Source organism: Capricornis sumatraensis, chromosome 4 (assembly GCF_032405125.1).
Source record: "Capricornis sumatraensis isolate serow.1 chromosome 4, serow.2, whole genome shotgun sequence".
NCBI lineage: Eukaryota > Metazoa > Chordata > Mammalia > Artiodactyla > Bovidae > Capricornis > Capricornis sumatraensis.
This window is the reverse complement of record NC_091072.1, coordinates 10,693,795-10,706,871: the sequence shown is the minus strand read 5'-3', so window position 1 is coordinate 10,706,871 and position 13,077 is coordinate 10,693,795. Positions and strand designations below refer to the sequence as shown.

The window sequence follows — 13,077 nt, the reverse complement described above, 5'->3', positions numbered from 1 at the left end:
ACAAAACATTTCCACTTACAATAGCATCCAAAAGAATAAAATATTTTTGATTAAATTAAACCAAGGAAGAGAAAGACCTGTACTCTAAACCTATAGTACACTGATGAAAGAAATTATGACACAATGGAAAGAGATCCAATGGTCATGGATTAGGGGAATTCTTATGGTTATAATTCCCATACCACCTAAAGCAATCTACAAATTCAGTGTGATTCCTATACAATATCTAACAGCATTTTTCACAGAACCAGAAAAAATGATCCTGAAATTCTTATGTATCCACACACACACACACACACACAAATCCAAATAGGCCATAACCTTGATAAGGCTGAGGTATCACTTTTCCTGATTCAAACAACATTAAGCCTTATCTTTCCCTCAATCTTTTCCAGATGAATGGTCACCTATTAAGTTTTGTCCTTAACATATTAGAATAAGAAGAGCAAAATAAACCTGAAGCAAGGTATCAGAGAGAAAAGAAATACAGCAAAAAGCTGTGACATTGAAAATAAGATAACAGTAAAGAAAATCAAAGCAAGAAACAATCGGTTCTTTGATCTGTGCAATAAATTGAAAAATCTCTAGTAAGACGGACAGTTAAGAAAAGAGGAGTCACATATCATCAATGACTGAAATGAACCAACACATCACTAAAGCTCCTGTAAGTCATTAAAAGAATAATAAAGACTATTACAAAATTCCACACAGAAATGCCCCTGAGATGAAACAGACCAATTACTTAAAAAACTAGAATCTACCAAAGCAATAAAAAAAAACAGCAGATAAATAAAATAGCCTATAACTATTAAACAAATTGAATTGCTAATTTAATAGCTCCCAACACACATACATGCAAAATCCCAAAGCCCAGGGATTTCACTGTAGAATTTTACCAAGTACCTTAAGAATTAACAAGTATTTTTTATACAATGTCCTCCCGAAAAACAAGAGAATGCATTCCTTTTTGATGTATTTCATGAGGCTAGTATTACTCTAATCTAAAAGTTAGACAAAGTCACTACAAAAAAAGAAAATCATAGACCAATGTTTTTCATGAAATTTGACCCCAAAAATTCTCAAGAAATTGTTAGCAAATCAAATCCAGGCACGAATAAAAATTTCATACAACAAGACCAAGTTTGGATTTTTATAGGTATGAAAGATATTTTCTAGGTATTGTATCAATATTTGCAAATCAGTCAAAGCAATACACTATCTCAACATCATATGATCATATCAACTAATACAGAAAAGACATCTTATACAATTAATTATATTTCCCATCATGGGACAGAAAAACAAACAGATTCTTACCAATCTAGGAACAGTGAATTTCCTTAACTTTGTAAAGACCATATTAAAAAAAAAAACAAACCCAAAACCTATTTCTAACTTTATCCTTAGTGTTGAATGACTGAATACGTTATCCCTACAATTCAGAAAATCCAAACTCGTAAGAAGTCCTATTGATTCAACTCTTGTACTATAGTTAAGACATTATTCCTAATCAAAGGACCAAGTTCAATGTGAGACTCACTCTCTGTGCTTCCTTTCTGTCAGAGGAAGAATCTCTGATTTTTCTTTTAACTATCTAATATCTGAAACCAAGTGTCTCATGAATTCTGTCCTACTTTCTACTTGCAGATGCTGAGAAAGAGAAATGTACCGGTTACCATATTTTAAATATCATTCTCTCTGAATTGTAGCACAGCAACAGAATTTGAACAAACACTTGCATTCGTATCTTCTCCATCATCTATTCTGGCAAAATACATATTTTAGACTAAAGCTGACTTCTTCATATTCTTTTAAACAATTTTTGACTCTTATCTGCATTGGGGATATAATTCAAATTTTTGCAGTTTTCATGTAAACATATTAGGGTTTAGTACTCAATATGCTATTGCAGTTTTATTTTTCTGTGCTCTTTCTGTGAAGTGGTTTCCACTGTTCCCTCCACTGCTCAACTCCTATGACACCGTCATCAAAAATTCACCCTGTGTTTAGAGGCTTCTGAGTTCCTTTCCCTACTTCTTTCTGCTCTCAAATTCCTACAACTACTTCCAGTGAATGTAAATGACGTTTTCAATTAAGTGACTCCTGAGTTTCACATTCTAAATTTCTCATTCTATTCAACATGTTTTCATAGCAACAGCCATATTATGTTTGGGTTTGTGATCAATCTGCTTGCCCAACAATCTGGCTCCTTCTTCCCACCAATGATGCCTTTACCACAAAAGGATAAAAATCTACAAAACATAAAGTAAACAAAACTTACCTTTATAAATGAAGAATCTGGATATAACACCCTCGATTTGTTGTATGAATACACCAGGAGATTAGAGTCTAAAAATGACCTAATTCAACCAAAATAATAAACATTGTTTTAATAACAGCATTGATAAAAGTAACTTCCAGAGTTATGACATAAAAAAAAAAAAACACTTTACTTTCCACTTTATAACCTTAAATATGCAAAAATTAAATGGGTTCCTTGGACTACAAGAAGATCAAACCAGTCAATCCTAAAGGAATATTCAGTCCTGAATATTCACTGGAAGCACTGTTGCTGAAACTGAAGCTCCAATACTTTGGCCACCTGAGCAAAGAACTGATTCACTGGAGAAGACCCTGATGCTGGGAAAGATTGAAGGCAGAAGAAGCCGATGACAGAGGATGAGATGGTTGGATGGCATCACCGATTCAATGGACATGAGTTTGGAGAAACTCCGGGAGTTGGTGATGGACAGGGAAGCCTGGCATGCTGCTGTCTATGGGATAGCAGAGTCGGACACGACTGAATGACTGACCTGAATTGGACTGACTGAATGAATAAAAACTAATTACCCTAAAATCTTAAGGAAAGCAAGTCACTGAGAACTGTACATTTTCACTTGGAAAGACATTCAGTCAGTTCAGTTCAGTCGCTCAGTTGTGTCCGACTCTTTGTGACCCCATGAATCGCAGCACGCCAAGCCTCCCTGTCCTTCACCATCTCCCAGGGTTCACTCAGACTCATGTCCATTGAGTCCGTGATGCCATCCAGCCATCTCATCCTTGGTCGTGCCCTGCTCCTCCTGCCCCCAATCCCTCCCAGCATCAGAGTCTTTTCCAATGAGTCAACTCTTCGCATGAGGTGGTCAAAGTACTGGAGCTTCAGCTTTAGCATCATTCCTTCCAAAGAAATCCCAGGGTTGATCTCCTTCAGAATGGACTGGTTGGATCTCCTTGCAGTCCAAGGGACTCTCAAGAGTCTTCTCCAACACCACAGTTCAAAAGCATCAATTCTTCGGCACTCAGCTTTCTTCACAGTCCAACTCTCCCATCCATACATGACCACAGGAAAAACCATAGCCTTGACTAGACGGACCTTAGTCGGCAAAGTAATGTCTCTGCTTTTGAATATGCTATCTAGGTTGGTCATAACTTTTCCTCCAAGGAGTAACAGTCTTTTATTTCATGGCTGCAATCATCATCTGCAGTGATTTTGGAGCACCCAAAAATAGTCTGACCCTGTTTCCACTGTTTCCCCATCCATTACATGTTATTAATAACCAGAGAACTGCATATTAAAGCAATAATAAAATAGTGCTTGTTATCCACTAATTAACAAAAATGAGTGAACATACACTTTTGGTTGAGAATGTAGAAAAAAAATCTTTTAGTTTATTGTCATAAAATTTAGTTATAATGATTTTGAAGGAAAAAAAAAACTGGCAGTATATAGCATTAAAGAATTTTCTTATTTATAATGAAATATCTACACTGAGGCCTGGGAAGTCATGTCCAGGGATGTCAACTAGAGAGCTTTCTTGCTGTAATAAGGGAGGATAAATAATTTATTCAATCCAAAAGAAAGGCAATGCCAAAAATTGCTCAAACTACCGCACAATTGCACTCATCTCACACGCTAGTAAAGTAATGCTCAAAATTCTCCAAGCCAGGCTTCAGCAATATGTGAACCGTGAACTTCCTGATGTTCAAGCTGGTTTTAGAAAAGGCAGAAGAGCCAGAGATCAAATTGCCAACATCTGCGGGATCATGGAAAAAGCAAGAGAGTTCCCGAAAAACATCTATTTCTGCTTTATTGACTATGCCAAAGCCTTTGACTGTGTGGATCACAATAAACTGTGGAAGATTCTGAGAGAGATGGGAATACCAGACCTCCTGACCTGCCTCTTGAGAAACCTATATGCAGGTCAGGAAGCAACAGTTGGAACTGGACATGGAACAACAGACTGGTTCCAAATAGGAAAAGGAGTACGTCAAGGCTGTGTATTGTCACCCTGCTTATTTAACTTCTATGCAGAGTACATCATGAGAGACGCTGGACTGGAAGAAACACAAGCTGGAATCAAGATTGCTGGGAGAAATATCAATAACCTCAGATAAGCAGAGGACACTACCTTTATGGCAGAAAGTGAAGAGGAACTAAAAAGCCTCTTGATGACAGTGAAAGAGGAGAGTGAAAAAGTTGGCTTAGCTCAACATTCAGAAAACGAAGATCATGGCATCCGGTCCCATCACTTCATCGGAAACAGATGGGGAAACAGTGGAAACAGTGTGAGACATTTTTTTTGGGGGGGGCTCCAAAATCACTGCAGATGGTAATTGCAGCCATGAAATTAAAAGGCACTTACTCCTTGGAAGAAAAGTTATGACCAACCTAGATAGCATATTCAAAAGCTGAGACATTACTTGGCTGACTAAGGTCTGTCTAGTCAAGGCTATAGTTTTTCCAGTAGTCATATATGGATGTGAGTGTTGGACTGTGAAGAAGGCTGAGCACTGAAGAATTGATGCTTTTGAACTGTGGTGTTGGATAAGACTGTTGAGAGTTCCTTGGACTGCAAGGAGATCCGACCAGACCATTCTGAAGGAGATCAGCCCTGGGATTTCCTTGGAAGGAATGATGCTAAAGCTGAAACTCCAGTACTTTGGCTACCTCATGTGAATTTGACTCATTGGAAAAGACTTTGATGTTGGGAGGGATTGGGAGCAGGAGGAGAAGGGAACAACAGAAGATGAGATGGCTGGATGGCATCACTGACTAGATGGATGTAAATCTGAGTGAACTCCGGGAGTTGGTGATGGACAGGGAGGCCTGGCATGCTGCGATTCATGGGGTTGCAAAGAGTCAGACACGACTGAGTACTGAACCGAACTGAACTGAACTGAAATAATTTATGAAATATATTTATTTGATGGCTACATATGTATTAAAAGTCATTTTGCACACATCAATATGAATGAATCTCAACAAATGATATTATGCACAATGTTGCATTATGAATGACCACAACCACATACAGGAAAACAAAATGTACCTACGGCTCACACTTTAGGGTCATGTCCCACTAGCCATGACAACTCTGCTAACTGGCCAGGCTTGCTCACTGGTACAGGATTCAGCTGAATATTGGCTGATGTAGGGATAAATAGAACACCTTGGCTATGATCCACATGTCTTTAATCTTCCAGCAAGCTTAGCCAAAACATTTTCTCATGGGGATGACAGGCAAAGATGGAGAGCAGAAACCCAAGAGAGCCTGTTGAGGCCTCTGTTGAAATCAATTCACCCAACATTGCTTTAGCAAAACTAAGTGTGCAGTGGTGCTCAGTCACTCACTCCTGTTTCCGACACTGAAACCCCATGAACTGTAACCCACCAGGCTCCTCTGTCCACGCTATTCTCCAGGCAAGAATACTGGAGTGGGTTGCCACTGCCTCCTCCAGGGTATCTTCCCCACGCAGGAACTGAATGTGAGTCTCTTGCACCTCCTGATTTGGCAGGCGGATTCTTTACCACTGAGCCACCTGGAAAGGCCCCAGCAAAACAAGTGACAGTCTCAAACTGGGCTGCCAGACCCCCCGGTAAAATCCCCTTCGTGGATTCCAGCCTTGCTTTGCAGAGATGCTTGTGTCACTACATGAAGCTATGAGCCATGCCGTGGGGGGCACCCGAGATGGATGGGTCACAGCGAACAGTTCCAGCAAAATGTAGTACACTGGAGAAGGAAATGGCAACCCACTCCAGTATTCTTGCCTGGAAAACCCCACAGACCATATGAAAAAAGCAAAAAGATATGACACTGGAAGATGAGCCCCTCAGGTTGAAGGTATCCAATATGCTACTCAGGAAGAGTGGAGGGCAATTAATAACAACTCCAGTAAGAAAGAAGCAGTTTGGCCAAAGCAGGAACAAAGCTAAGTTGTGGATGTGTCTGGTGATGAAAGTCCAATCCTGTAAAGAACAATATTGCATAGGACCCTGGGATGTTAGCTCCATGAATCAAGGTAAACTAGAAGTGGTCAAGCAAGAGATAGTAAGATTGAACATCAACATCTTAGGAATCAGTGAACTAAAATGGATGGGAAAGGGTGTATTTAATTCAGATGACCATTATATCCACTCTTTGGGGCAAGAATCTCTTAGAAGAAATGGAGTAGCCCTCATAGTCAACAAAAGAGTTCAAAATGCAATAATTGGGTCAATCTCAAAGTGACAGAATGATCTCAGTTCGTTTCTAAGGCAAACCATTTAACATCACAGTAACTCAAATCTACACCCCAATGGCTGATGTTAAAGATGGTGAAGTTGACTGGTTCTATGAAGACCTAGGACAGCTTCTAGAACTAAGATTTAAAAAAAAGATGCCCTTTTCATCATAGAGGATTAGAAGGCAAAAGAATGAAGTCAAGAAAAACCTGGAATAAAAGAAAAGTTTGGCCTTGAAGTACAAAATGAAATTGGGCAAAGGCTAACAGAGTCTTGTCAAGAGAACACACTGGTCATAGCAAACACTCTTTCAAAACAATCCAGTGGACCAAAATAGTCATCAACAGATGGTCAATACTGAAATCAGATTAATTATGTTCTTTGTTGCCAAAGATGGAGAAGCTGTATACAGTCAGTAATAACAAAACCTGGGGCTGACTGTGGCACAGATCATGAGCTCCTTATTGCAAAATTCAGGCTAAAGTTGAAGACAGCAAGGAAAGCCACTAGGCCATTCAGGTATGATCTAAATCACATCCCTTATGATTATAAGGGTGGAGGTGACAAATAGACTCGAGGGATTAGACCTGGTAGAAGAGTGCCTGAAGAATTATGGATGGAAGTTTGTAACACTGTATAGGAGGCAATGACCAAAACCATCCCAGAAGAAGAAATGCAGGAAGGCAAAGTGGTTGTCTGAGAATATGCTAAAAATAGCTGGGGAAAGAAGAGAAGTGAAAGGCAAGGAAGAAAGGCAAAGATATACTCAACTGAATGCAGAGTTCCAGAGAATAGCAAGGAGAGATGAGAAAGACTTCTTGAGCAATGAAAACAAAACAAAACAAAACAACCAAACCAAAAAAAACCCAGAAAAATAATAGAAAGGGAAAGACTAAAGATCTCTTCAAGAAAACTGGAGATAAAGGAATATTTCAAGTAAAGATGGGCCTGATAAAGGACAGAAACACTGAAGATCTAACTGAAGCAAAAAAATATTAAGAAGAGGTGGCAAGAATATGCAGAGGAACTATCCCAGAAAGGTTTTAATGACCCAAAATACCACGATGGTATGGTCACTCACTTAGCACCAGACATGCTGGAATGTGAAATCAGGTGGGCCTTAGGAAGCACTATTATGAACAAAGTTAATGGAAGTAAAAGAATTCCAGCTGAATTATTTAAAATTCTAAAAGATGATGCTGTTAGAGTGCTGCACTCAGTAAATTAGCAAATTTGGAAAACCCAGCAGTGGTCACAGGAGTGGAAAATGTTAGTTTTTATTCCAACCTCAAAAAAGGGCAATGCCAAAGAATGCTCAAACAACCTTATCATTGTGCTAATTTTACATGCTAGCAAGGTTATGCTCAAAATCCTTCAAGTTAGACTTCAGAAGTACAAGAACCATGTAATGCCAGATGTACAAGCTCAGTTTAGAAGAAGTAGAGAAGACAGAGATCAAATTTCCAACATTCGTTAGATCATGAAGAAAGCAAGGGAGAAACAGAAAAACATCTACTTCTCCTTCATTGACTATGCTAAAGCCTTTGACTATGGATCACAATAAATTGTGGAAATTTCTCAAAGAAATGCTTGTACCAGAACACCTTACCTCTCTTCTGAGAAACCTATATGTGGGTCAAGAAGCAACAGTTAGAATCAGACATGGAACAACTGACTGGTGCAAATAGGGAAAGGAGTAAGAGGCTGTATATTGTCACCCTGCTTATTAAACTTATAAGCAGAGTACATCATGTGGAATGATGAGCTGGATGAAGCAGAAGCTTGAATGAAGATTTTTGGAGAAATATCAACAACCTGAGATGTGCAAATGATATCATTCTAATGGCAGAAAGTGAAGAGGAACTAGAGAGCCTCCCAATGAGAGTGAAAGAGGAAAGTGAAAAAGCTGGCTTAAAATTCAACAATCAAAAAACTAAGATCATAGCTTCTGGTCCCCTCACTTCATAGCAAATAGATGTGGAAAAAGCAAAATCAGTGACAGATTTTATTTTCTTGGTCTCCATAATCAGTGAAGATAGTGACTGCAGACATGACTTTAAAAGACACTTGCTTCTTCGACGTAAAGCTATGACAAACATAGCCAGTGTACTAGAAAGCAGAGATACCACTTCACCAACAAAGGTCTGTATAGTCAAAGTCTTTCTTTTTCCAGTAGTCATGTACAGAATTGAGAATAGGCCCATGAGAAGGCTGAATGCTGAGGAACTGATGCCTTTGAATTGTGGTTCTGGAGAAGACAGTTGAGAGTCCTGTGGACTGCAAAGAGATCAAACAGGTTTATCCTAAAGGCAATCAAACCTGAATAACCAGTGGAAGGACTGATGCTGAAGCTGAAGCTCCAATACTTTGGCCAGCTGGTGTGAAGAATCTGCTCATTAGAAAGACACTGATGCTGGGAAAGATTGAAGGCAAAAGCAGATGAGGGTGATGGAAGATGAGATGGTAGGAAAGCATCACTCAATCAATGGACATGAATTTGAGAAAACTCTGGGAGATAATAGAGGACAGGAGAGCCTGGCATGCTGCAGTCTATGAAGTACCAAAGAGTCATACTCAGCAACATGCAAATCGCTAAACGCACTTGGAAAATGGTACTTGCTCAGTAAATGTCAGTTACTGTTGTTCTTGTCATTATTATTATTATTGTTATGACTATTTTTAGCATTCATCCTTCTTGATCCAGAAGTCCATTAATTTATATCATCTGTTATGTAACAAAATCTGTATGATATAAAAATACATGGATGAGAATGCTTCTTGTCAGAGTCTATGGTGACATCCCTGGAAATAACCACATTACCCATCAATACTATATACCATGCATTCTCACTACTAAAAATGAGTGAAAATATACATACAGAGAAAGAAAATATATGCTGTTATTAAATAAGACACTTGTAGAAGACAATTTGCATTTGAGCAAAGAAGTCCTTTTTGGGGGGTAGGTTTCTGTATGTTTTATTTCAGGTAAAGATGAAACTTGGATTTGAAAGTCATGGAGTGATACACACAGATTATTGATGTTGGTTTCCTCACAGAATTAAAGCAGAAATCTGAAGACATTAAAAGTATACACTATAACGAAATGAGACAAACTGAGAGTGTAACATCGAACAAAATGCATACAGTCACGTAATTATGTAAAATGACATGAAACAAACAAACTGAATTATGGGCACATAACATTAGTTCATTTATAATTGTAATGTAATTAAGTGTAAGGAGTTACATAAAATGATGTGCATGTATTTCATATGCTCTATTTATATCATTATAGTTGAATCTGAATATTAAACTTAAGATCTAATGATAATGACTCAAAAGTCTAATCTGACATGAATTAACAAGAAGACTTAACATGTTAAATAAAATACTCATGCCTTTGAATGTTTAGGCTTTAATGTAGACTCAGTTATAGAAAGCCATTAAAAACTTAAGAAACTAAAGACAACTCTATTAAAAGAAGAATGTCCACTTACTGTTTTTCAAGTGGGAAAGTGTATGTTTTCTTGTCAATTTGGATGGAATAGGAGACCTATAGCAAAGGATTCAGAGAAAAAGTAATTATTAGATATTTCAAATCTCTGAAAGTCAAAAGTCCTAATTTTAAAAAATATGTACTCTTTCATATAAACAGGGATGATATCATGTATCAAAATTATGTATACTGGAGAAGGAAATGACAACCAAATCCAGTATTCTTGTCTGCAAAATCACATGGACAGGAACCTGGCAGGCCACAGTCCATGGAGTCTCAAAACAGTCAGAAATGTCTAAGAGACTAAAAACAACAAAAACAAACTATATATCTCCACTTCTACAGAGATATACCATTACAGTTATCTTTCTTCAATCTTGGAACATATGACAGAATTAATCATAATCCAAGTTACATAAAATCTAGGATTATAAATCTACCACAAAAGAGCATTAGTTATTAGCATTAAAGTCTCATAAACAAATTTTCACTTAAAACGGTTACATTTAGAAATGTTGAGCAAACTTTGAAGAAATTTGAGTTTTCTGATCTTTCCTTACTTTGCAGTTGCCAGAGAAAATAAAAGGAAAATTAAAGAATACAAAGCAAGTTTCTTTCTAAGATAAAACTAAAATTACACTAAAATCTGATGTTCACCTAAAGGCACCATTCAGAAAGCTAAAAGTCAGTTCTACTAAAGGATGATATCTGGAATTCATATTCTATTGGCCAGTTCACATTTGTGTGAGTCTCACTTCTAACAGTACATCTCGTCCTTCTCATTTTCCTTAGTCTATCTCACCAAATATTCTGCTTTACCTTCTTCTCAGAAATCAACTTTTGACATTGGGAATCTGAGCTACTTCAGTTTATGTATTTTTTCATTAATTCTACCTCTTCATTGAAGGAGAATCTTTAAGAATTTTAAGGTTATAGTTATTTTTCTATTTTTAAATTTCCAACCATTTATTGTCACCTATTTATTAGGGGATAGGAGTATATATTATGCTATTATATGAACTTCAGAGTATGATTTAAGTTTTTCTTCACAATTTTTTCATTCTCATTCATTATTATTTAATATTGATTACAGTTTATGATCTCTCCATAAACCTATGAACCATGAACAAATATATTTTTAAATTTTCAAGTACATTTCTCAGCCTTTTTATTAAGTTTTAACCTAACTGTATTGTTCCCAGATAATCAGTGCTATACTATCTCTATATGTTTTTCTTTTATTTGTTTATTTTCCTTGCTGTGGTATTTCATTAAATGACATCATATATTCTTGAAAAGTATAAGAAGTGTTCTTCAGAAGCATTATTTACAATGGACACAGAGCATACGTGCAGCTTGGTTAGAAAAGTTCTTGGGGAGGGAGGTGGGAGGGGGGTTCAGGATGGGGAACACGTGTACACCCGTGGCAGATTCATGTTGATGTATGGCAAAACCAATAGAATATTGTGAAGAGACTAGTCTCCAATTAAAATAAATTTATGTTAAAATTTTTTTAAGTTCTGTTTTTGGAAATAGTGACAAGTTTGGATGTTTCTGACTCTTGGCTAAAACAAGGGCATTGATACTTAAAATTGATGCAGTTTACAGTACAAAACCCCCCTGGTCAAGGTTAGCTTCTGTTGTGTTTCCCTAACTAGTTCAAAAAGGCTGGCTTGGTTACTTAAGAGGTCACTGAAAGGTTTGTAAGGAGGTCTCCCAAAGCCAAGATTCCTCCCAGAAATCTTGCGATTTTAAAGCCAGAGTCTCAATGTATTCCCAGAGCACAGGCTCACGTGGAGCTAGCTCACTGGGGAAGCTTCCTGGATTTCTGATACTTACTTGAATCCTCTTTTTCTTGCTGCAACATAGCTTTTATCTTTATATAAAACCCTCATATGTGATATTCATAGAGTCTAGTGTGTCTAAACAAAGAGCAGAAAGGCGAAAACTTCATTGGGGTTACTTTTTTCTTCAATAAAATGTTTAATTTTTCTTGCTCAAATGTTCCTTCCCCGCATGAAGAATTTTAACATTGGCCAATCAACATGTGAGAAAATGTTTAAAGGTCTGTCTATGGAAATGCATTTGAAAATTTCTCTCTGCTGCCATCAGTTTTCATGTTATATATGCTGATGACATTGTATTAAATTTATGGAAATTTAGAAGCATTATATGTTCCTTGAGAAATGAATATTTTAAAGCAAGGGATGTTTATCTCATAATATTGGGTGTGTACATGTGTGTGTGTGCATGGGTGTGTACCAAATGCTTTCTTTTTCTTGCTATTATTATGGAGCCTCATGCTTTCTTTTGAAAGCATTTTCCCAGTGTACATTATACTCTCCTGAACATTTCAGTGTCTCCCGATGATCATTTTGGGGGATGGACATGAGCTTGAGTGAACTCCGGGAGTTGGTGATGCACAGGGAGGCGTGACGTGCTGCGATTCATGGAGTCTCAAAGAGTCAGACACCAAAGAGCGACTGAACTGAACTGAACTGAATAGCTTTTATAAATATATAATCTCTGGTGCTTCTTGAAGCCACAAAATGAGCCAGTCAGAAGTAAACCACTCAGTCTATAAAACCTACCCCAGTGTCTAACAGAGTTTTTCATTTAACAACATTTTGAGTACATTCCCCTCAGATCATGCTGCTGCTGCTGCTGCTGCTGCTAAGTTGCTTCGGTCGTGTCCGACTCTGTGCGACCCCATGGACGGCAGCCCACCAGGCTCCCCCATCCCTGGGATTCTCCTGGCAAGAACACTGGAGTGGGTTGCCATTTCCCTCTTCAATGAGTGAAAGTGAAGTCGCTCAGTCGTGTCTGACTTCGCGACCCCATGGACTTCCGCCCACCAGGCTCCTCCGTCCATGGTATTTTCCAGGCAAGAGTTTGGAGTGGGGTGCCATTGCTACTGGGGTTGTAATCGGATTCCTACCCCATCCCTGTGTTTTTACATCAACAGTTTTGCCTTCTGGAAAACGAAGTGTCCTATCCAAAGCTGTTAATTATTATTAAAAGAGAAGTCAAAACCAGAAAAAGACTGACAACTAATCAAAATGATTCAAACAGTTGA

At 37.9% G+C, this 13,077-nt stretch overlaps 1 protein-coding gene across 1 annotated transcript in view; it reads right to left on the bottom strand.

Annotated features, from left to right (window-relative positions):
- Window positions 1–13,077, bottom strand: part of LOC138078037 (A disintegrin and metallopeptidase domain 3-like) — a 108,824-nt gene that overhangs the window by 91,214 nt on the left and 4,533 nt on the right. The window contains exons 3-4 of the mRNA XM_068970501.1: window positions 10,003–10,058; window positions 2,282–2,360 (exon numbers count right to left, since the gene is read on the bottom strand). Of these exons, the coding sequence (XP_068826602.1) occupies window positions 2,282–2,360; window positions 10,003–10,058 (135 nt within the window). The remainder of the gene's footprint in view (window positions 1–2,281; window positions 2,361–10,002; window positions 10,059–13,077) is intronic.